Source organism: Podarcis vaucheri (genome assembly GCF_965113315.1).
Source record: "Podarcis vaucheri genome assembly, chromosome: 17".
Taxonomy (NCBI): domain Eukaryota; kingdom Metazoa; phylum Chordata; class Lepidosauria; order Squamata; family Lacertidae; genus Podarcis; species Podarcis vaucheri.
This window is the reverse complement of record NC_138755.1, coordinates 465,989-491,807: the sequence shown is the minus strand read 5'-3', so window position 1 is coordinate 491,807 and position 25,819 is coordinate 465,989. Positions and strand designations below refer to the sequence as shown.

At 42.6% G+C, this 25,819-nt stretch overlaps 2 protein-coding genes across 2 annotated transcripts in view; both read left to right on the top strand.

The window, feature by feature from the left end:
* The window catches only part of LOC309522553 (lysozyme C, milk isozyme-like), a 41,121-nt gene extending 37,759 nt beyond the window's left edge, over nucleotides 1-3,362 (top strand). The window contains exons 4-5 of the mRNA XM_082205926.1: nucleotides 2,473-2,551; nucleotides 3,090-3,362. Of these exons, the coding sequence (XP_082062052.1) occupies nucleotides 2,473-2,551; nucleotides 3,090-3,201 (191 nt within the window). The 3' untranslated portion in view covers nucleotides 3,202-3,362. The remainder of the gene's footprint in view (nucleotides 1-2,472; nucleotides 2,552-3,089) is intronic.
* Nucleotides 3,363-9,456: 6,094 nt separating this feature from the next.
* Nucleotides 9,457-22,729, top strand: LOC309522474 (lysozyme C, milk isozyme-like). Its single transcript, XM_082205758.1, has 4 exons — nucleotides 9,457-9,713; nucleotides 11,398-11,553; nucleotides 12,923-13,001; nucleotides 22,254-22,729. The coding sequence occupies exons 1-4, from the start codon at nucleotides 9,578-9,580 to the stop codon at nucleotides 22,321-22,323; spliced, it is 441 nt and encodes a 146-aa protein (XP_082061884.1). The 5' UTR covers nucleotides 9,457-9,577; the 3' UTR covers nucleotides 22,324-22,729.
* Nucleotides 22,730-25,819: the final 3,090 nt, after the last annotated feature.

The following is a 25,819-nucleotide window of genomic DNA, read 5'->3' as shown; positions in this document are numbered from 1 at the left end:
CCTGTTGCTCGGTCCCTGCTCCTGCCAACCTTGCAGTTCGAAAGCACATTAAAAGTGCAAGTAGATAAATAGGTACTGCTCCAGTGGGAAGGTAAACGGCGTTTCCGTGCGCTGCTCTGGTTCGCCAGAAGTGGCTTAGTCATGCTGGCCACATGACCCGGAAGCTGTATGCCGGCTCCCTCAGCCAGTAAAGCGAGATGAGCGCCGCAACCCCAAAGTCGGTCATGACTGGACCTAATGGTCAGGGGTCCCTTTACCTTTTTAAGCCCAATTTATTGATTTGGTAATTCTCTCTTTTTAAAAAATCTACATTACATAAAACAATAAGTGATCTTAACTCTAATTGGAAATGATTTTATATTGTGGTGCCTGTGTGGAGAAAGTTTTGAACTCTCCTGTCAGGTTTGGTAATCTCTTCCACACAAGATGCAACCTCCAACAGTTTTATTACTTAGATTTATTTAGTAATTATCGGGTTCAACAGTCTGAGCTTCATTCAATCATTCATCAGCTGTCAGATCTACCCTCTTCCGGCGGAAACATCACACTCTCCACCCCTTCCTCCTTTTCCCTGTTTGATGCTTTTCTGCTAGACATTCAAAGGCCTGCTTTGGGGGCTTTCTTGTCCTCCCCCTTCTTCTGCTGCATCTTGTTCTCTCCACTCTGTGTTCCTATCAGAACTGCCAGGCTGCATTCCTGAGCAAGACAAGTCCCTCTCGCTCTCACTGTGTTAAGGCACTAGATTTCTATTGCTCTTTCTATTGCTATTTCCATTGCTTCCCCCTCCCCTTCACCTTCCTCGCTGCCTGTCATCTCTGGTTCTCCCCCCTCCCTTTCAGAATCCTCTCTGTCTGTCAGAAGGGGACTGTGTTTGACAGTGAGCTACTGCTTGCTGGTCTAACTAGTGAGTTTCTAAGAGCAACAGGCCACTTTCATCTTTGCTTGGCATATAGTCTAGAAGGAAAACTGGAATGAGAACATCTTCTCCCATGTGTGCTTTAATTGGTTGATCTAATGTGCAACACACACCATCTCCATGCTCCTCATCAAGAAATGCATATAAGGGATGCGGGTGGCGCTGTGATCTTAAACCACTGAGCCTCTTGGGCTTGCTGATTGGAAGGTCAGCGATTTGAATCTGCATGACAGGGTCCCGGCTTCTGCCAACCTAGCAGTTTGAAAGCACACCAGTGCAAGTAGATGAATAAGTACTGCATGATGGCTTCCATCATGGTGTTCCGTTGCTCCAGAAGCAGTTTAGTCCTGCTAGCCACATGACCCAGAAACACCAGCTCCCTCAGCGCCCCATAGTCGCCTTTGTGGGCTAAATGTATATAGTACATTAACTGATTTACCCCATGAAAAAAATTAGATATATTATCCTATATATAAAACATATATGCTTAATTATGCATTAAATATTTACCCCATGAATATCCTAATACAAGACAAGACAAGACAAGACAAGACAACACAATACAATATTCTAATCCTTATGTACAGTAAACATAATACATAACTGTTTATTGTACATAACATTAGGGGGTCATTTACCTTTTTTTTTTAACCAATTACAACCTGAGGCTACGATGGAGGGGCTCACAGCATCACCATCACAAGATGGTCTTGCTTCTCCCACAGGCACAGCCTTGGATCAAAACACATTGTGCTCTGCCTCCACCTTTTCCAGCCTGCAACCTCCCGCCTCCACCAGTCACATCACAGCCAACTCAACTCTAATCTCCAAACTGGGAACTGGAGGAGGGGCCCCACCCAATTAACATCTGGCACAGAGCCCCCTCTCCTTGGCTTCCTTCATGGCCCGTTACCTTTCCTTTGTTTTCTTAATGTCTTGTCTCCTAACAAAGAAGCTAGTCTGGCTTACCAGTATATTTCAACCCTTGCTGGGTCCAGGAATTTAGGAGAGTCTCACCCCCACAAACTCATAACACTGTATTTGGGGTTTTAGTTGGGCTTTTGATGGGAAGTTTTCCTTCTGCACATGAGTCTGGCGAACCGCTCTAAGCTGAAGCATTCTTTTCTTCACCCACCCTAGAATGTTTAGTTCACATTGAGTTCATGAAACATCGTACCCTGACCTGTTCTTAATGCATGGTTGACCACATCTATGGAATGTGATAGTTATGTTCTTTTAAGTCTTGCTATATCAATCACTAGTAATAGTTTAATATGAGGTTTTCACACCTGTCCAATTCTGTGTTCCCTTTCCCAACCTTTAATCTATTGATGATTAATGCCTATATGGAACCCTTGCATTGTATTTGTGTTAACCAATCAGCAGCAAGCACATATGTGGCAATGCTGTAATATTCAATAAAAGGGACTCCCCGAGACATGCTCGAGAGATGCCTCCCATATGACACTTGTCATTCGTCTGTCGTTTATTTCAACCCAACAGGCTTTGTCTTGGATGGATTCTTCATTAACTCATTCTCATTAACTTCCAAACAGACTTCCTAGATGATAATATCACAGATGATGCTCTCTGTGTTAAGACAATTGTCAACAGTACAAAGGACATGACTGCTTGGTGAGTAGCATCAGCTCCTTTTTTTCTAGAAACAAACACACAAACAAACAAATAAAAGATGGCTGAAAAATATTACTTAATCAGAACCTTCAGTAGAAACTCTGTTAGGTGGTGAAAAAGGGGTACATTCAGACCAGTACATTGCATATTAAATAGCATTTAAGTGTCAGGTGGGAAAGCCTGCCCCCCTGCATCCAAAGGCATCCACTCCACCACTATTTTTCCCCCAGAAAGACGCAACTGGTTGGGTACGTCCCTCTTATTGTGGTGTCTCCTTCTTTTTGCCTGATGTCCTGCCACCATGAAAGCCCCAGATTGCTCTGGATCACCATGGTGATCCCAGGCTTTGTCAGCCCGACTCGAGGAATGGCTGGATCTCCCCCCCCCCATTGGCCTTGACTTGTTTGGGTGCACAGCTGTAGCACTTTGTGGCCAGTCTTCCTGTTGCCAAATTCAGTCTTGCAGAACTATTTTCTTTTAATAACTCTGTAGCATTGGACAAATGCAAAATAACCAATGTGTTTCATCCACCCATTAGGCCACTCTATGAGAAATACTGTGATGAAGGTCGGGTAAATCGTTATTATATCAAGTGCCTTTTTGGTGGAGTTACACAAAGAAGAAAGTTTTTGCTTCGGAACCTGCCTTGACTTCTATAGAGGGTTGCATTGTCTCAGGTTTGGTCTGACAGTGTGCTTCACTTCAGAGCCTCATCTCTTCTCATTTTGTAAAGCTTTGGATCCCCCACCCCACCCCCATGAAACGTAATCACACCAACGTCATCTGTAATTTTTGTCAGACAAGGATGAAATCTGTTCACTTCCTGACAGCTTTGAGCCTTAAAAGGTACGCTCTCTCCTAAGGTCCAGTCTTACTTAAGAAGCTGAACCCCTTGAAGGGACCCCATTTTTATTCCCCACTTACTACCTTTGAAGATGACTTGGAAACTGCAACTAATTCAGAATGCGACAGCTAGACTGGTGACTGGGAGCAGCCGCTGGGACCATATAGCACTAAAGGATCTCCACTGGCCCCCAGTAAATTTCCAAGCACAATTCAAAGTGTTGGTGCTCGTTATATATCATCTCCCTTTTTTATAATACTACATTCCGAACTGGGGAAAAAAAAATTAAAATGACGTTTGTTCAAAAACCAGAAGCATTTTTACTAGGTATTTCTGATCAAGGACTGCCGAATGAGGAATGGAAAATATTCATGTATGCGACAACAGCGGCAAGAATCCTAATAGCACAAAACTGGAAGACTGGAGAAATACCTTCAAAAGCACAATGGCAGGAAAAATTGATGAACTATGCGGAATTAGCAAAGCTAACAGATAAGCTACATGAAAAAGACAGTGATTTAAAAAAAGAATGGGAACCTTTCATAAACTATCTGCAGAAACAACTGAAAGAAATGGACTCGGTAGCAGGATTTGAATAAACACTCACAACTTTACTTAACAAAATGAATGAATAACATTGTAATAACGTTTTGACAGATAAGGAATAGCAGATTGTATCATTTAATGTAACAAACCAGAGGGGAAGCTGAAGAAAGTCAACGGGAAGGGGGGGGGGATGTAGAATGTATGTTTGGAAATGATTTTGATATTTGTTGTTAGAAAAGAAAACTAATAAAAATTATTAAAAAAACAAAAACAAAGTGTTGATGCTGACCTTTAAAGCCCTGAACAGTGTTGGCCCTGTATAGGCCCTGTCTCCACCCCCATTGCTCAGCCGGGACACACAGGTCCTCCTCTGGTGGTTCCCTCACTGCAAGAAGCCAAGTTACAGGGAACCAGCCAGAGGGCCTGCCCATCCTGTGGAACACCCTCCCATCAGATGTCAAGGAGATAAAGAGCTACACAACTTTTGAATATATTATATATAAATATATTCAAAGATAATTATGAAAAAATATGGAAATAAAAAAAGGAATTTAGGGATTTGGGGATGAATAAATCTTTGGGGATGAATGAATGTTATTTTTGTTTCAATCAATCCCAGTGATAAGCAATGTGAGTTGCTTCAAAGAGTGGCAGAATTTATCTGGAGAGGTGATAAGCCAAGAATAAAATATAAATTATTAACAGATCTTAAAGAAGAGGTAGCTTCTCCTCTTTCATGGTGGCAGGACATCAGCCAGATAAAAAATTATATTATGAAGCTTTTTGCATTTGCTGGATCCAGGATTGGATAACATTAAAAAACACAGAATTACTAGATCTAGTAGGACATGGTAATAGACTTGGTTGGCATGCGTACTTGTGGTACCAGAAGGCAAAAGTACATAAAAGCTTCCAGTCATATAATAAGAAATGTGATTTTTTTAAGTTTGGGGGAAATATAAAGATTTGTTAGAACAAAAAACATTATGGTGGCTTTCCCTGCTGGAAGCAATATCCATGAAAAAAGTAAATATGAAACATAATTGGGCAACATATAGAGAGCTGTTAACGGAAATAGATAATCAATTAAAATTGAAGGAATTTCAAGAAGTAAAAGGAAAGATAACTGACTACAATATTTCCAATTAAAAATAATAAAAAGATGAAATTTCAAATTTCCAGAGAGAAATAATAGAAAGTGATACTAAATTACTATCAAATATGTATAATATTAATTAGAATGGGAAACCAGGGCAAAAGATGTGGGACGTAATATACAGATTTCAGACTGGAAAGACTATGGAAGAATGATATAAAATTCACAGCCTGTACCTTACTTAAAGAGAATTACATGAAAATGATGTATAGGTGGTATTTAACAATGGTTAAATTGGCAAAAATGTATAAAACAAGAAAAATTAAGTGTTGGAAATGTAAAGCAGTAGAAGGTACGTTTTATCATATTTGGTAGCAACGTAAGGTCATTAAAATATTTTGTGAAATGATATATAACAAATTGAAGAAAATGTTAAAAATAACCTTTGTTAAAAAACCAGAAGCTTTACCTTTATTAGGGTAAAGAATATAAGAATTTGTTCACGTATGCAACAATGGCCGCACACATTGTTAGCCCAACACTGGAAAGAAGATGTCTTCACTAAGGAAGATTGGCAAATTAAGTTAATGCGGAAATGGCTAAATTAACTGGGAAACTTAAAAATCAAGATGACAACATATATAAAAAATAATGGGAAACGTTTATTGCATATTTACAAAAGCAGTGTATGCAATTTAACACATTAGCAGGATTTTTAAAAACACTTGTAATGTTATATATAACGTGTAAACTTGGAGGTAATTAGAGATAAAGATTTTATTGACATGCATAAATGAAGATAATACAAAGGAACCAAGGGAGGTAGTGGAGGGAAATTGGGGGATTCAAGTAATCCCAGAATGTGGATTTAAAATTGATTATATATAGTTGTTTTAAATGTTTTGGTTTATGTTTTGTTTTGCTTTCTTTAATGCAATGATTTTTTTTGGGGGGGGTGAAAACTACACAACTTTTAGAAGGCAGCCATGTATCGGGAAGTTTTTAATGTTTGATGTTTTACTATGTTTTTATATGTGTTTATACCATAGCCAGATGGGTGGGGTATAATAAAATATTTATTATTATCATCATCATTATCATCATTATTAATTTGCTGATGTTTTTGAATTGTTGTACGTTGGCCTGAGTGGTGCAATTGCAACCAAAGTGGTATATAAATGCTATAAATAATATTTAAAATCTTAATAGCTTTTTATTCTAAGATATATATTTTTTACATATCATATTTTTCGCCCAAAAATGAAGGGGAAATGTGTGTGCATCCTATGGGGCGACTTCGCGCAGCTCTCTCACGGCTTGCGGAGAGCTGCCTGTTCTGGGAGCTGGGGTCGGGGGAAGCTCAGGCTTCCCCAGCCCCGTGCCTGGGGGGGGGGAATAAAAATGTTTTTCTTTATCCCCCCCCAAAAAAACTAGGTGCGTCCTATGGGCCGGTGCGCCCTATGGGCCAAAAAATACGGTAATATACATAGATATTTGTAAACTTGTTAATGTTGTTATTGATTCACTGGCATCACATTCATTACTTTATTTTTTTGTTATCATGTCACTCATTTTCTTTATGTCTATTAATTTCCAGCTGCTTTTTCCGTGTTACTTCCATCCCTAAAGTGTTCAAAATCCTCTTGCAATTTTTATTGTGGTTTATTGTGAGCAGCGAGTGACATCCAGAACTAAAAGCAGATTAGCCTAACAATTGCTCACTTACACTTTCTCTTTCCCTCTCACTGTAGTCAAAGATTAACATCTTATACCCTTTTAAATGTGTTTGTGAGCAGGTGTTTGTGGGGGAGGAGTATTTTGTTTCCCTAAATACATTTGGCTTGTAGGCACAAAAGTACTCAATATATACTCAGGCAGGTGCAGACCTGTGAATTTGTTATCTTGAACATTGTTTCTGTCATCCTGACCTTCTCTGATCTCCATCCACTCTTAATGATTCAGATCAAATGCATCATTTTAGCTGACCATAATTCCCAGATGAGGATCAAAGCTGATTTTTAAAATGAGAACAAACCATTCTTCATCCCACAGGAAACTCCGTGGGAAATGATGAAGGAAAATGTATAAGGGAATATCATTGTATGTGCCTTTTATCTTTAGAAAGAAGAAAGAAATAAGATTATTGCGTTGGAGAAAGAAAACTATTTGGATGAACACAGTGGCCTTGATTCCTCCTTTAATTCAAACCATGCTGCCAGAAATGAGGAACTGGGTATTTGATATCCGGTCAAACCGTTTTTAAAAAGTGCAAAGTGCATTCTACAGGTGCAGACTAGACACAAGGTGCATAAGCATCAAAAGCATATTATTTCCCTCAAGGATTTCTGTAGTTTGTTAAGGGTTGCTTTGAACTGTAACTCTGTGAGGGGTGAACTACAGTAACCAGTGCAATTCAAGGTTTTGGTGCTGACCTTTAAAGTCAGCAAACTTTTTTCCGCAGGGGGCCGGTCCATTGTCCCTCAGACCTTGTGGGAACTATATTGTTTTTTTGGGGGAATCCCCCCAACTCTCCTCTCCCTTCTCCACAGCAGAGAAGGCACAGGTAAACCCCAGTAGCTGCTTACCTGTGCCTTGCGAGCAGCAGGGGCTGGTGGCGGCGGCAGGACGAGCGGCGTGAAAAGGTTGGCTCCAGAGAGGGGCTGCTTAAAATGGCGTTCAGCCAACTGCAGCTCGACAACGCCCAGTCCCCTTCCTCCTCTAGGCAGGGCAGGAAGAAGCCAGGAGGAGGGAGGGAGGAGGTGCAGACGCGGTGTGTGTGAGGGAGAGGGGAGGGAAATTGCACAGCCCAAACAATCAGAATCCCCACGCTGATCCACGTGGCAATTCCCGGACCGTCCGTGGGCCAGATCCAGAAGGGGGCTGGATCTGGCCCCCGGGCCTTAGCTTGCCGACTTATGCTCTAAACAGCCTCAACTACATATACCTGAAGGAGCGTCTCCACCCCCATCCAGGACATGGGGGTCCAGCACTGAGGGCCTTCTCGGAGCTCCCTTATTGTGAGAGGTGAAGCTACAGGGAAGCATGCAGAGCCTTCTCAGTGGTTGCGCCTGTGCTGTGGAATGCCCTCCCTTCAGATGTCAAGGAGATAAACAACTATACGACTTTCCGTAGACATCTGAAGGCAGCTCTGTGTCAGGATGTTTTTAATGTTTTATATTTAGTTTTGTGTTCATATTATGTTGGAAGCTGCCCAGAGTGGCTGGGGCAACCCCCAATGAGTGAGGAATAATTTCTTTATTTATAAATTTATATCCTGCCTTCTCTTACAAAGGAGGAAAACAACAATTAAAAAAAATCTTTTAAAACACAATATGGATTCAGACTGGCATATATCTCAACTAAAAAGGCTTGTTGAAAGACAAATGTTTCCAGTAGGCACTTCACAAGCCCTGATGATCAGCCTGTGCCTGCAAATTCCCTTTGACCCAGCTGAGTCTTTACCTGCCCAATTGCTGATGACACCCATGACAACACCAGGTGTCAGGCTGCTGGGTGTGGCATGACTGAAGGTGCCTTGCAGGCCAGGTGAGGAGATCTGGCTGCCTTGTCCGTGGGCCAGAAGTCTCATACTACTGCCCCAAGTTAGATTGCTATGCTGCTAGCTTGCAGCAGAGCAATCTAGTCAGTATATTTATGGAGTGTATTGTTTAGCATATTTATGCTTAATGGATTACAATGGTCAGCAAATAGGAGCTAATAGTGGGGAGCAATCTGCTGCATGAAAATCCATTCTTGTCAAAAGAAGCTCTCCCCTGATAACAATTTCTGCAGGAAAGATAAATAAAGCACTAGTGTTATAAAAAATAAAAATAAAAATTGTAGTAGCACCTTATAGACCAACTAAGTTTGTTCTGGTATAAGCTTTTGTGTGCATGCACACTTCTTCAGATACTCTGAAGCAGAAGTCACCAGACCCTTATCTGGTGGGGTGGGGTTTTTCTCAGAAGGGTAGTAGGAGATGGGTGATTGGCTCAATTGGTATTGAGTCACTATTGTTAACCTATACTTAACATAGATAACATCTCTCTCTCTCTCTCTCTCTCTCTCTCTCTCTCTCTCTCTCACACACACACACACACACAAAAAAAAAAACACGGGCAGCTTAGGGACATTCTAGCCTGTTGTTGCACCAACTCAGCAACCTCTAAGGCAAACTAAGGCCCGGGGGCCAGATCTGGCCTAATCGCCTTCTTAATCCAGCCGTGGATGGTCCGGGAATCAGCGTGTTTTTACATGAGTAGAATGTTAGAATGTGTCCTTTTATTTAAAATGCATCTCTGGGGCATTGTGGGGAATAGGAATTTGTTCATTCCCCCCCCCAAATATAGTCCGCCCCCCCAAAAGGTCTGAGGGACAGTGGACCGGTCCCCTGCTGAAAAAGTTTGCTGACCCCTGACCCCTGGTCTAAGCACTCACTGTAGAAAGAGGTGTAGACTTGGACACCCCGGCCAAGTCTACATCCATCAGCTATAAAAACTCTCAAGACTCTGGACATATTACTTCTTAGAGATCTGTGGTAATGAACGCCCTGAACCTTGCCTTCCTCTGCCTACTCATTTTAGCATCCGAGTCCAAAAAGTATCTAAAATGCGAGCTGCAAGATGAATTAATAAGACGAGGACTGGATGGTTACCACGACATTGGAGTAGGACACTGTGAGTTATTTAGGTGCTTGACTCCCTTTAGCTTCTTTGAATTAATTTAGGTCCACCTGCTATGGTTTTGTTAAAGGCTTTTTATGGATTGAGTTTGTTGTAATTCATTATTTTCTTGATGTTAAACTGTCCTTTAAAATGTTTATTATTTCTCTGACATTGTTTAATATTTGCAGATGTGCCACTTTTTCAAAATGGGCCCATAGAAACAAAATTGGGCATTGAGAACATTTTCAAAAAAAATATATTCAAAAAATGTCCTGTTATTTTCAGAATTGTGATTTTTACTTCTTGGGGTGGGAGTGTAACAGAGCAAAACAGTTCTGGTACTATGTGGTAAAAGAGATAAAAAAGAGAGTTTTCAGGTTCTACCATTGTGGTTTGTTTATTAAGTGTTATTAAAGGTGAACATCCTCAAATATGTGTTTCAGATTGTGAATTTATTCAGTTTTGCAAAGGTCTCTATTGAGAAAAACCTGCAAACAGTTGAATCTGATGGGAGGAATTCAGTGCAGCACTAAGCATATTGCTCTATCAGTTCTTTCTACTTGCCTGCAAGGGTTGTTGTTGTTGTTTTGCCCCAGAAAATTTTGGGGGGGCATGGGAAGCCCAGATGTGCTAGGGAAAGTCCTTGTTCAGGCATTCGCTGGTGGGACTACTCCGTCAAATCTGCCCTCATTAAATTAACAATCATTCTAAAAAAATAGAGAAAATTATCATGAGGAATTACATAAAGCATGGTAACAGGTTACATAAAAAAGGAATTTGGAAGGGTTAAGAGTAGATTATTTATTCCTTTAAAATTGTGATCAATTTGTGAGGAAGCTCCATTGGTGTAAATAATCAAGTTTTCTGGTTTTATAAAAGCATTTATAAAAATAATAAACAAATAGCATCATTAGCATATCAGGCAGAGGGCCTTCTCGGTAGTGGTGCCCGCCCTGTGGAACGCCCTCCCATCAGATGTCAAAGCGATGAATAACTACCTGACATTTAGAAGACATCTTAAGACATTTAGAAGACATCTTAAGGCAGCCCTGTTCAGGGAAGCTTTTAATCTGTGATATTTTACTGTATTTTTTGTTTCTATGGAAGCTGCCCAGAGTGGCTGGGAAAACCCAGCCAGATGGGCGGGGTACAAATAAATTATTATTATTATTATTATTATTATTATTATTATTATTATTATTAATATGTGTTTTATGCTAAAGAAAAATATTATGAAAAACAAACCTTTCACCTGCGCTAGGTGAAAGACTGAATGGTTAATGCCAAATTTGAGAATGGTTAATGGTTAGGGCTGCCATACATCCTGGATTTCCCGGACATATACAGGATTCCGCTCCTGAAAATGGTGTCCAGGGGAAATTTTCAGAACTTGGCAAAATGTCCGGGGAACATTTCTTTCTCAGCACAGGGCTGGCTCCCGCCAGCCGCTTCCCTTCCTGGTATGTTCTCTCCCTCTCCCTTCCATCCTCATGCCAGCCACCTGATGAAGATGTGCGATGGTGGTGGTGGGTTGTCTGGGTTTTGGCTCTTCATTACTCTGTAATGGTAACATTCTGTAATGTAATTAGCTGAAATATTGAGTCATATAATATGAAATTTCCTGTTCTGAAGTTTTGCACTTGATATGTAGGAAACAAAAAGCATTCTACCTTTCTAATCTGTGCTTTCCTCCTAGGGTTGTGTTTGGTCCTGTTCGCAAGTCAGTTTGACACGCAACACTATGAGTACACAGATGGCCATCCATACTATGGAATATTTTATTTGAGTGGTCTGTTGTGGTGTGACAATGGAAAGCATCCCACAAAAAACCTATGCAGTATTGACTGTGAGAGTAAGTGGTGACTCTTTGCTTTTGCCTTTTGCAACTCAAGGAGAACTGTTTATTTCAGGGGTGGGAATCTGCTCCCTGGGGCCCTTCGTGGCCCACCAAGGTCTCCAGCTTGGCATGCCAAGCAATTTCCTCTGAAACAAGGTTGCAGAAGCCCCACACTGCTGTCACTTGCAAACTCCAGTCTCCCCTCCCCATCAACAGCGGGGACCCTAGAAATAAGCAGTTTGTCAGCCCTATGTTCAGAGCTTCCCAGTGCACCAACTTTGGTCTGTTGAGGTGTGGTTCCCAAGTGGTAAACCCACACAAAGGATTTTGACCGGTGGGTGGATATGCTCATGCAATATCATATGATGTCATATGGATGTCATAGCCATCAAATTTGGCTCATGGGCATGATCCTGATAAGGATCTGGCCTGTGGAGCCATAAAGGTTCTCCACAATGTGGCAGAGCTTAAGCCTGAATGCTAGCAACATACTTTGGTTCGCAAGCTGTGGCTTAATTATGCCTGCTCAATTATGAGTGTCAGGCACTCTTTGCATGCTCAGTGGCACCCCTTTTTTGTTATTTATATCTTTCAGGACTGAGTCTTGGTATTCGAAAAGGGCTTTTGTGGAGGAGACTTAGGGAACTTTGGCTCAAATACTTAATCCCTCCCCATTATTACTGCAGTTTCTTGTTCTTTGCAATGTGACTAATGTAAGGTTGCCATATTTCAGAAAGTGAAATCCGGACACAAAAGTTGCTGAGGTTCTTTTTTTGGGGGGGCCAAGTTGTTGAGCTTAGACTCGTGCCTAGACTCGTTCACGTCATTAAAACCATTGATCACAATGAAGCCTTCAAAAGATAAAAAGAGGCATTTTTCAAAGACCAAGCAGAGCTTTGACAGAATCACTTGCAGCAGTGACAGAAGACAGGAATGGGAGTCACTAGGAAACTATTTGGATCCATCTGTTTTTTTGGGGGGGCAAACCAATTTAATGGGTCCTTCATTCCTGAAGATTTTTCTGAGGCCAAGTAAGTCTCAGTCCCATCAGGGGTGAAGGACCCATTAATGGAGCAGGAGCAGGAGTAACTTGATGCAGACTCATGATTGAGGCAATCAGGTGGGCTGAAGCAACTGCCTTGGGCAGTGGAATCCAACAGGACATTGCCCTGCTGTGGTTGTGGCTTCCAGTGAGATAGAGATGACACAAATGTTGAAGTCTCTCAGAACCATGAGCCTGAGGGATTTCAGCACTGCTGCTGAGACTACCTTGGCTACCTCAGGAAGGCAGATGGTAGGTAGCAAGGTGGAGAATACACCAACAGAAGCCCCTATTCTATCCTGAATTGTCCTTCAATGCCAACTTCAATAACTTTCCTGGCAGAGTTTCTGGATGACAATATCGCAGATGATGTTGAGTGTGCAAAGAAAGTTTCTGCAAGCAAGAATGGGATGTTAGCTTGGTAAGTGGCATCAGCTCACCAGTGTCTAAGAATGAAAATATAAATGACAATATCATATAATCAAATCGAGCACAAACTTTTCTGTTTTATGATTACAAGGCAGAGAAAAGAGAACTGCTTTCAGCCCCATACTCTTTGTTTATTAAGTACATTTCAAGAGTCCTTTACAATAGAACAGTTTATTATGAAAAATGGTGGAAGAAATAATGCAAGACAAAATGAAGAACTAGTTGATCACCATGATGGTCTGCTCAGCTAGTATATATCTGGCAGAGATTCTGCTTAAAGAGTTTAGGGGTGGCTGTTGTTGTTTTTCCTTGTGGGGAACAGCAGAGTATCTGTAAATGGGTGCATGGATATCATCCAATGGTGCAAATTCAGAATAAAATTAGAAACATGATGTAATAATGAAAGAGAAACACAAAGTCAGAAAAGCTAAAGCACAGAATGAACTCAGGCTTGCTAGAGAGGTTAAAAGCAACAAAAAAGGCTTTTATGGGTATGTTCGTAGCAAAAGGAAGAACAAAGAAACAGTGGGGTCACTCAGAGGAGAAGATGGTGAAATGCAAACAGGGGACACAGAAAGGGCTGAACTCCTCAATGCCTTCTTTGCCTCAGTCTTCTCCGATAAAGAAAACAATGCCTGACCTGAAGAATTTGGAGCAAATGATTCAGCAAAGGAAACACAGCCTAGAATAACTAAGGAGATAGTACAAGAATACTTGGCTAGTTTAGATGTATTCAAGTCTCCAGGGCCAGATGAACTGCATTCAAGAGTATTAAAAGAACTGGCAGGTGTGATCTCAGAACCACTGGCAGTCATCTTTGAGAATTCCTGGAGAACAGGCGAAGTCCCGGCAGACTGGAGGAGGGCAAATGTTGTCCCTATTTTCAAAAAGGGGGAAAGAGAGGAGGCGGCGCGAAACGGCAATGGTGGTCCTCTTCGAGTTGTGAAGAGGGGCTCCGCAGAAAAGGCTCACCCGCTACGGCATAGCGGTGACCCATCAAGAAAAACCACAGGCAGAGTGAGCCTGTGGCCGTGGGACTCGGCGGGCGCCAGAAGCCCCCCCAGAAACGAGGAAGGAACCCCGTAAGGGGCTCCGGAACGTGGAAGGGGGAGCGGTGCTGTGAGTTCATCGCTCTTTCTGCGGAAGTGAAGCCGCGTGGCTGCTGCCGATGAGCGCTGACCTTTTTTCCTGGAACATCAGACTCTAAACTACAAACCCGTGAGTAGGGGAATTTAAAAATTTCGGGACTAAAGCATTGAATTGGGCTGAAAACGGGAGACGCAACCAGGAAGTCTGTCTCCCGATTGTGCTTAAAAGATCAAAGCAAAGATTTTGACAAGCTGGAAGCACTTTAAAAAGGGCTGTAAAAAGTGTGGATTTTTGTGCAACAATTGAACTTGCCTTTAAGAATTTAAAAGAGACAATTTTGCTTTACTCTTGTAGGCTTTTGATTGGACTTTTCCTCTCCTTTGTGGATTTACAAATGACAGAGAAGCCCAAAGTCACGGACTGCCAGGGCAAAAAAGAACTATCAAATTGCTGAAACTGTTTTCAATTCTGAAAGTGCTACATGCGAGCGTTACAGTTTGGATACAAATAGGGAAACTGTTTCTTGCACCTTTCTTGAGACTTTGTTTTAACCTAGGGAAAAGCTCTACATGCCAAAAGGAATTTGAAGGTTCCCTTTAAATCTGTTTTTAACTGCTGGGACTTTAATGGCGGAATAACTCTTTCTTTCCTTTGAAATACAGTTGCACTCCCCCTAGAGGACTTTGGATTTACAACTGTCTGGGAACTGTATTTTGTTTCGATTCTTTGCTGCCTTGTTGTTTACTCTCTGGAATTGTCTTTCCCATGGGACTGCATATAGTCTGACCTTGGCACGTAGTCAGGATTGGAATGAGTGGTACAGGGAAAGCAAGATTGGCTAAAACGAAAGCTAAACAACTGGTACAAACAACTTTGACCTCTCAGCCACGCAGATCATCTGTCCCAGCTGTTTTAGGGACAGAAGAAGGGAAAGTTGAGCAGACACCATCAGAGGATATGGCTGCAGGAGGATCTGATAGTTTTAAATCAAATTTTGGAACAACTGGCAATTTTAAACAAAAAGGTGGATGAGCATTCGTCCAAAATTGATCAAGCTACAGCCAACTATTAGCAAACTGACAGATCAAGTTGCTCAACATACACAAGCAATTGGGAATCTCCAGGAAGCAACTGCAGAAAATCGTAAACTGGCTGAGGAGGCCAATCAAAAAGCAGTAGAAGCCAATCAGAAGGCTGAGGCAATAAAAGTGGAGGTAAAGCCTTTGCACAAACAGATTAGTGAACAGCAGGCCTACCTGTCTATGGTTGAACTGAGAAATAGGGAAAATAATCTCAGATTGAGAGCTATCCCAGAACTTGAACAGGGAGATTTGATTGGTTATTTGACATCAGAATTTACAAAGTTCTGGGATATAGAAGAAGACAAGGACTTTAAAATTGCAACTGCTTTTAGATTGGGAAGAGTGGTGAGGAAGGACAGATCCAGAGACTGTTTGATCATTTTGAGATCAAAGCAAGAGAGAGATAAAATACTAGGCCTGCATTTTGGAAAATCACTCTGCATCAGAGCAGAAATCTACAAAGACATCCCGAAACAACTTTTGGATCTCAGAGCTACTTATACAGAATACAAGACTACTGAAAGGCAACTCAATTCCTTTTAGGTGGGAGTTCCCTCAAGGATTATCTTTCAACTTCAAAGGAAAGAAAGTTAAAATCAAAACAGCAGAAGATCAACAAAAGTTCTTGAACGACCACGAAGAGGACCTTCAGAAAGGAACAATAGGATCTTGGCCACCACCTCCGCCTGCACCTGTACCTACACCTGTACCCTCGGGATCAGAGGATTCAAAGGACACCACCATCAGAGGAATAACAGATTGATCCAGGATGACTCTGCAGCTTCTCAGCTGGAACATTAATGGCGGAAATTCCCCGGAAAAAAGAAGAAGAATTTTTCATATATTGAAAAAAGAACAATTGGACATTATTTGCTTGCAGGAAACTCATGTGACTAGGCTCCATAGGAAAGTGTTAATCAACAAAAGATTAGGCCAAGAATTTATCTCATCGGACAGAGTCAAGACAAGAGGAGTGGTGATTTATGCAAAAGAGAGCCTGTCACCAAAATTTTTATTTAAAGATGAGCAAGGAAGAATTCTGGCAATTGAGATACAGACTCAAGGAGAAAAGTTTTTAATATTAGGAATTTATGCACCGAATGAGGGGAAATCAGAATTTTATAAGAAGCTGCATGAGACAATGCTGGACTATTTGGACTATACCAACATCATTATGATGGGAGATATGAATGGGGTGGTCTCTACAAATATGGATAAGTCACAAAATCAAAATTTAACAAAAGACGGCAGACTACCTAAAACCTTTTTTGAACTAACTGACAATATGGATTTGATTGATATTTGGAGGACAAAGAATCCCCTAGGTAAAGAAGGAACATTCTTTTCTGAAGCCCATCTGTCATGGACAAGAATCGACCAAATATGGATAACTAGAGGGCTGGCACCTAAGACTAGAAAAGTGGAAATCTGCCCAAAAACCTGCTCCGACCATAACGCTATGAAAGTGGAAATGAGACTCACTCCAATCGGTTCCTTCAGATGGAAAATGAATGACACCATATTAAGAGATCAAGAGATTGTCAAGAAGGCCCAAAAAACCTTAAAAGATTATTTTGAAATAAATTTGAACACTACGGTGGGAAAAAGAACAATATGGGACGCAAGTAAAGCCGTTATGAGAGGGTTTTTGATACAACAGAACACGATAAAGAAAAGACTTTGGAATGAAAAAAAGGATAAGATCCTAGAGAAGATAAGAGATGGTGAGAAAAAATTGAGATCAAAACCAAAATCACAGGAGGTTCTGAGAGAAATTAAGTTTTACCAAGCACAATATGCTAAATTGATAAATCAAGAAGTTGAGTGGAAAATTAAACAAATGAAACAAATATCATTTGAATCAGCAAATAAGTGTGGGAAACTGCTAGCTTGGCAGTTGAAAAAGAGACAAAAACTGAATACGGTCACAAACCTAGAGATTGAAGGGAGAAATATCCAGAAACCTGAGGAAATTAGAAAGTGTTTCCAGAGATACTTCAAACAACTTTATATGGAAGAGAAGGAGATAGAACAATTCTTGAAAGCTAATGGGCTATCGAAATTATCTCAAGAAAAAAGAACAATTCTGAATTATAAGATAACTCAACAAGAAATTGAGGGTGCCATTCAGAATATGCAACTAGGCAAATCCCCAGGGCCAGACGGACTTACCTCCAAGTACTACAAGACATTGAAAGACTTTTTGATACAACCACTAATGGAGGTATGCAATCAGATTATGGAGGGGAGGAAGGCACCGGAATCGTGGAAAGAAGCTTTCATCACATTGATACCTAAAGTGGAAACTGAAAAGACTCAACTTAAGAACTACTGTCCCATCTCACTCCTAAATGTGGATTACAAAATTTTTGCAGATATCTTGGCAAGTAGACTTAAAAAAGTACTAAATGAAGTAATTCATAAAGATCAGGCAGGCTTTCTTCCAGGTAGACATTTGTTTGATAACACTAGGAATATCATTGATATTTTGGAACTTTTGCAAACTAACATCAATACAAAAGCAGTATTAATTTTTATAGATGCGGAGAAGGCCTTTGACAACATTTCTTGGAAGTTTATGAAGAAAAACTTGGAAGGGATGGGAGTGGGACGGGGGTTTGAAAATGGAATAGAGGCAATTTATTCAGAGCAAAAAGCTAAATTGATAGTTAACAATGTGGTGACATAAGAGTTCAAAATTGAAAAAGGAACACGACAAGGTTGCCCCTTATCCCCTCTGTTATTTATTTCTGTCCTGGAGGTGCTTTTGAACATGATTAGGGAGGACCGGTTGGTGCAAGGAATACAGGTCGAAGTGAAACAATATAAATTGAAAGCTTTTGCAGATGATTTGGTTTTAACATTACAGGAGCCAGAATCTAGTACGAAGAGAGTTCTAGAATTAATTCATGAGTTTGGTCGGGTGGCGGGGTTCAAACTGAACAAGCAAAAAACTAAGGTTTTGGAAAAAAAATTGACAACTGAGGAATCAGAAAGGTTTCAGAAAGAGACAGACTTAAAAGTGGTAAAGAAGGTGAAATACCTAGGGGTAAACTTGACTGCTAAAAATCTGAATTTATTTAAGGACAACTATGAAAAATGTTGGTTAGAAATTAAAAAGGATTTAGAAACTTGGTCAAGATTGAAACTTTCCTTGTTAGGTCGAATCGCAGCTATAAAGATTGTTGCCAAAGATGTTGTTCTTGTTTCAAACCCTACAAATTGTGGACAGAGTGGAATGTTTTGGAAAGTGGCAGAAAGATATCTCTAAGTTTGTCTGGCAGGGCAAAAAGCCCAGAATAAAATTTAAGATTCTAACTGATGCAAAAGAAAGGGGGGGATTTGCCCTGCCGGACTTAAGGTTATATTATGAAGCTGCAGCTTTCTGCTGGATGAAGGATTGGTTACTGTTAGAGAACACTGATGTCCTAGATCTGGAAGGGTTTAATAATGCGTTTGGATGGCATGCATATTTGTGGTATGACAAGGTTAAGTTTCATAAAGCGTTCAAAAACCATATTGTCAGAAAAGCAATTTTTATTGTCTGGACTAAATACAAGGACTTATTAGAAAACAAGACCCCGAGATGGCTATCACCAATGGAGGCTAAGGCCCGAAAAAGACTCAATATGGAGGCCGGTTGGCCGAAATATTGGGAAATAATAGAAAAAATTGGAAACAATTGGAGATTGCAGAGCTTGGAGAAATTAAAGAATAAGGTGCAAGATTGGTTACATTACGCTCAAATTCAAGAGGTTTTTAAGTTGGACAAAAAGATAGGATTCCAGGTGGAAAAATCGAAGTTAGAGACAGAATTGTTGGAACCAAAGACTAAGGTACTTTCAAGAATGTATAACTTGCTGCTTAAATGGAACACTCAGGATGAGACAGTTAAATCAGCCATGATAAAATGGGCTCAGGATATTGGGTATAACATTATGTTTGAGGACTGGGAAAGGTTATGGACCACCGGAATGAAATTCACGGCATGTAATGCCCTGAAGGAAAATATTATGAAAATGATATATAGGTGGTACATGACCCCAGTCAAGCTTGCAAAAATATATCACCTGTCTGATAATAAATGTTGGAGATGTAAGGAGGCTGAAGGGACATTCTTTCACCTCTGGTGGACTTGTGCAAAAGTGAGGGCCTTCTGGGAAATGATCTACAACGAGTTAAAAAAGGTATTTAAATATACCTTTGTTTAGAAACCAGAGGCCTTCCTCTTGGGCATTGTCGGCCGGAAAGTGTTAAAGAAGGATAGAACTTTTTTTATGTATGCGACTACAGCAGCAAGAATACTTATTGCAAAATACTGGAAGACACAAGATTTGCCCACACTGGAAGAGTGGCAGACGCAATTGATGGACTATATGGAACTGGCCGAAATGACTGGCAGAATCCGAGATTTGGGAGTAGAAACAATGGAAGAGGACTGGAAAAAATTTAAGGACTATTTACAAAAACAGTATAAGTTGTACGAATGTTAAGAAATTGCACGATCCAGAAAAATATGGATCCAGTAATTTGATTGTGAGATATAGAAAATTAAGTTATAAATAAGTGGATAAAAATTACTTTAAATTTAGAAATATGATATTTGAAAAGTACAAAATAAGGTATGAAACAAGGTAATAATTTGCTGGTATTTTTATTGAAAAGAACGCAGGGTTAGGGAGACGTGAGGAAGTCCAGTTAGTTATATATATATATATAAAATGTTTTGTCTTATTTCTTTTTTCTTCTTTTTATACTGATTGTTGGCGTATTTGTATTTGCTTTTCAAGTTTGTTGTTTTCATGGTGAAGGGATTTTGTGTGTTCACTTTTTGATTTGTGTTTGAAACTTAATAAAATATCTATAATAAAAAAGAAAAAAAGAAAAGAGAGGACCCAAATAATTACCGCCCAGTCAGTCTGACATCAATACCAGGGAAGATTCTGGAGCAGATCATTAAGCAAACAGTCTGTGAGCACCTAGAAAGGAATGCTGTGATCACCAATAGTCAGCATGGATTTCTGAAAAATAAGTCATGTCAGACTAACCTGATCTCGTTTTTTGACAGAATTACAAGCCTGGTAGATGAAGGGAATGCAGTGGATGTAGCCTACCTTGATTTCAGCAAGGCATTTGACAAGGTGCCCCATGATATTCTTGTAAAGAAACTGGTAAAATGCGGTCTTGACTATGCTACCACTCAGTGGATTTGTAACTGGCTGACTGACCGAACCCAAAGAGTGCTCATCAATGGTTCCTCTTCATCCTGGAGAAGAGTGACTAGTGAGGTGCCACTAGTCCGGGCCCGGTCTTATTCAACATCTTTATCAACGACTTGGATGATGGACTCAAGGGCATCCTGATCAAATTTGCAGATGACACCAAACTGGGAGGGGTGGCTAACACCCCAGAGGACAGGATCACCCTTCAAAACGACCTTGACAGATTAGAGAACTGGGCAAAAACAAACAAGATGAATTTAACAGGGAGAAATGTAAAGTATTGCACTTGGGGGAAAAAAATGAGAGGCACAAATACAAGATGGGGGACACCTGGCTTGAGAGCTTGAGAGTCTTGGTTGACCACAAACTTGACATGAGCCAACAGTGAGACGCGGCAGCTAAAAAAGCCAATGCAATTCTGGGCTGCATCAATAGGAGTATAGCATCTAAATCAAGGGAAGTAATAGTGCCACTGTATTCTGCTCTGGTCAGACCTCACCTGGAGTACTGTGTCCAGTTCTGGGCACCACAGTTCAAGAAGGACACTGACAAACTGGAACGTGTCCAGAGGAGGGCAACCAAAATGGTCAAAGGCCTGGAAATGATGCCTTATGAGGAACGGCTAAGGGAGCTGGGCATGTTTAGCCTGGAGAAGAGGAGGTTAAGGGGTGATATGATAGCCATGTTCAAATATATAAAAGGATGTCACATAGAGGAGGGAGAAAGGTTGTTTTCTGCTGCTCCAGAGAAGCGGACACGGAGCAATGGATCCGTGGATTCTACAAGAAAGAAGATTCCACCTAAACATTCGGAAGAACTTCCTGACAGTAAGAGCTGTTCGACAGTGGAATTTGCTGCCAAGGAGTGTGGTGGAGTCTCCTACTTTGGAGGTCTTTAAGCAGAGGCTTGACAGCTCGTTCTACACTTTGGTGCTTTTTTAGAAAACAAAAAAACTCCAGTTGGGAGCCTCCAGTTGACAGGCCTAATTAGACACACACACCCCGGCCTCTCCATTTGTCTTAAGAGGCCATTTGTCCCAAGTCATGCCCACCTGTTCATCTCTTGATACCATAAATAGAAATATGACATCAGTTGTGGGACATGTAAAACCACTGCCTTATTTTTCAAAGGAAGAACCTGGAGCTCTCAATTCTTCCTTTTCAGCCTCTGCTGAACTTGGTGCCAAATCCCAAGCACCTTGCAGTGCTGGAATAATTTTTGAATTCAAAATGCATCTGCAAAGAAAGAATCTTTTTTTGAAACTGTGGCTGAAATTTAATATCACCTGATATAATTGTTGTGAGATAATGCTGAGGCCTTGTGCCTTCCCCCAGTGCAGCATCGCCTGGGATTCTTCACTCCGGTCTCCCGTCACACTGATGGGACATGAGCACACAACCAGCAGAATCCAAAATAGAAGCGTTAGCCTTGCGGTGTAACATCTAATCCTAATTTATTGCAACGAAATCAAACATAACAGTTCAAAGTAAGCATGGCTCCTCTTTCTCTCTCTTCCTCGGAGAGAACACTGAAACAAAACATCACTGTGAGAGAACAAACAGTCTATCTCCCTTTCTGCTTATATAGCTCTAACAATCAGCGGCTGAAATGCATTACATACAGACATGTGCTCCAACAAGTGATCCCTATCTGCAGCATAGGGAGGGGTGAAATCCTAACAATTATGTGACATCAGGTGATTGACAGGTGTGGTTCTGTCCAAAGTCACTCTTGTAGGGGTGACCATTTCTGGATCTGGTCCTCCAGCTGGTAACATAGATTATTAAGGCAAATGCCAACTGCCCCAACCTGTCTCTCATAAATGTTGTTTCTTTCTCTCTTCTCTTTTAGGAAGCCCTTTGAAGAATACTGCCTACATCCTATGCCTTCCATACTCTATTGGGAATGCAATAAGCCTTGAAATACAGGGATCCATTTATTATTACCGTATTTTCACCACAAGCTGTTCTGATTGGATAGGGTAGTTAGTGGTACTACATCCTGCATCAGCTAACTGATGAAGGCGGCAGGCCTAAAACTGGAGGACCATTTGATCAAATGACAGGATAATCTTCAAAATTAACAAACACTTTTTTTTTTTAAAAAAAGAGAATCTTCCTGAAACCCACAACTTGGATGAATCCTATAAATGTGTCTCAATTGATTCCATTCAGACAAAGCTTATATGAAAATACATCAGAATCAAGTCAATATGGATAGCATCGAGTATTCTTCTGAACTTGGGAAAAAAACCATTGGGATGGATCCAGGTTAGGTTAGTTACACATACTTCCCACTGAAATAAATGTGACTTCAGTTAGCCATGACTAACGTCTTGCACTGATTTCAATGTGACTGTTTCAGCTAGGTTAGCTGGGGGCAGCTCTGGGTTCCACTCCAGCCTCCCCTTCTGCAGACACAGGCCAGGACCACAGAGCAGGGCCTTTACCTGTTTGTTTTACCCAGGACATTCAATGGTGCAAGGTTCCTTTCTCTCTGCTGCCCATCCCATGTGATTCCCTAGGACAGGCTTCCTCAAACTCAGCTCTCCAGATGTTTTGAGACTACAATTCCCATCATCCCTGACCTGACCCCTGTCCTGCTAGCTAGGGATCATGGTAGTTGTAGGCCAAAAACATCTGGAGGGCCGTGTTTGAGGAAGCCTGCCCTAGGTTCTGAATTGTGCTGGGTAGTCAACCTCTGAGTAAGATGAACTCACATCTTCTATGATTCCATGCCATCTAGTTTCTGCCATGGCTTCCAGCCAGGAAAAACAGGTTTCTGCCTCAACTATCTTTACCTCTTGCTTGGTCCACAGCCAACCTGCAGCAGCCTCCACACACTGCAGCCAGGCGCCAATTCCTTTTTCTTTCTGCCTCCTCCTTAGCCTTTACAGCATCATCTTTCCCTGACTAAATTCTATATTTATAATCTTCACCTCTCATCTGCACCTCAATCCCCTCTTACCCCTCCTCCGTTGGATAGCCCTGTCCTCTGCCCCTGTCCCAGCCCCATTCTAGTGTAGTACCTTCAGATTCTCTTATTTACAGTCTGCAAGATGCTAAATGTGACTAACAGTCAAATCCAGTGCTCCCATTCTGCTTGCAAAATGGCTTTTGGTTGAATAGACGTATCTGATAGCACCCTGAAAATGTGTTTCTGAAGTTTGGGGGCCCCTCCAGAACAGCATAGAAGTAAATATTAGTTAGCAACATCATCAGCAATCATCTTACAGTCATCCACAAGTATTTCCAAGTATGGCTATTGTCAGAGCTGCCCGAGGTCCCAGCTCACAAAGGACCAACGCCAGTTCGTGGTTATATACAAAAGTCTTTATTGAAGTTCAGTTTGTCTTTCACATCAGCAGCGTGCAGCTCTACGTCTGATACTCTAGACCGCCGAAGCTCCGTCTGAGTCTCCTCCCCCCAGACACCAGTTTAAGACCCTAGCCTTGCTCCACCTCTTCCTCTGCTCTTTCCTCCTCTGGGTCCGCCTGTCAGCTGGGGTCTCGCCCTTCCTAGACTCTTCTGACGCTGAGTCCCCTGAGTCTTCCCCCTGCCTCCGGCGGGCTTTAGGACCTGGTTCCCGATCCAGGCTTCCTGCTGTCCCGCGCGCCTGTACATTTGAACCGGCAACCCTCCTCCTGACCGCTACACTGCTCCTGTCACTGCTTCCCCCTTCGGGGAGGCTAGCTGTACTCGACCTCCCCTCCATTCCCCCACTCTCCGCTGGGGGTGTGGTCAGTCTCGACTCATCCTCTCTCCCGGCTGGAGGAGACGCTGGTCCTGACACCTGGGACTCCTCCCCCCCCCACTACGCTCTGGTGGGGAAGCTGGCCCCGATCTCCAGCTGCTGCTTTGGGAGTCCCCGCTGGCCCCCCTTGCCCTGACCATAGGCGCCTCCTTCTGGGAATCTTCTGATTCGCTGGAGAAGCTCAAGGAATCTCTCGGGTCACTGCCATACTCCCCTACGCTGCCCTCAGATCCTTCCCCTTCGCTCTCCATCTCCTCTCTCCCCTGTGGCTCTGTTCCTGAGCCCCTGACATCCATCCCCCCCTTGAAGCCCCCCCTCCCCCCTCCCCCTCTTCGGGTGCGGGTTCCTGGTGCTCCAGTGCTGTGGGGGTGAGTGCGGGACACAGTTCGTTCCCCCTGTTGTGCAGCCGGGCAGCTGAATCCGGCCGGTCCGCAATGGCTCGTCGACGTCGATCTCCTCTGCTTCCATCTCTCTGCATTCGTGTTCGAACCCAAGGTCCTCCCCCAACACGTCCATGTCCGTCTCTCCCCTCGTTACCTCGGGTGATGCTGCGTGCCAGGGTCCCCTTAGCAGTTCCCTGCTCCACCCCACCTCCAGTTGAGTGTCACACCAATAAGAGCGGTCTGTGGCAGACCCCGAGAGTGATCCCTCCGGGGAGCTTGTGTCTGGCGCCGTTTCCTCAGCCAATGAGAACCCCTGGAACGTGCTGGCTGAAAGTGTGAGTGTGAAAAGCCAGTCGTCAAAATAATCTGCCGGCGGGAAGAGTGCATGGAACTCGTCTTTGAGGTAGTGCTCCTCCAAGGCATAGTCCGGCACCCACCTGTTGGCGCTGGCCGGGGTACCTTCCCTGGCGAGGAGATATTCAACTCCCTCTTCCCCCCATCTCGAGTCTAAAATCTCTGTGACCTCGTTGAGTGGCGCCGCCCTCGGTGACCCCTCCCCCGTTGGCGACTTTCTGAGTGGGTGAGGTGCGTTCCCTGGTGCCTGAAACCTGTGGGGTTCCTTGTAGGGTGTGAGGACTGATCTATGAAATACCGGGTGCATTCTGGAGCCCTCCAGGAGTGTCAACCGGAAGGCCACTGGGTTGATTTGTGCCTCGACTTGGTAAGGCCCTAGCTGCTTGTGTTTGAGCTTCTTCTTAGCTAACGTTCTGGCCGGCACTGCCTGAGCCGCTAACCAGACCCAGTCCCCCACCTGGATGTCCTCCCCGACTCTCCTGTGCCTGTCTGCCTGCACTTTGTAGGCATGTTTTGCCAGTTCCAAGGTCCTTCGGAGTTGCTTGTGGACCTCCTGTAACTCTGCTGCCAAGTGCTCTGCTCCCTGTGGCTCCCCCTCCCCCTTCGTCTCTAACCCCGGGAAGGTTCTGGGATGCCGCCCATTGTTGGCGAAGAACGGTGTCACCCCTGTTAGACCCGTGCTTCGTGTTGTTGTAGGCAAACTCGGCCAACGGTAGGTAGTCAACCCAGGTCGAGGGCTGTTGATTTGCGTAGCATCGCAGGTACTGCTGCATGATGGCGTTTACCCTCTCCGCTTGTCCGTTGGTCTGCGGGTGTCGTGCCGACGCTAAGTTGATCTTGACGTTCAGGATGCCCAGCAGCTTCTGCCAGAAGCTCGAGACGAATTGGCGCCCCCGGTCGGACAGGATGGACCGTGGTAAGCCATGA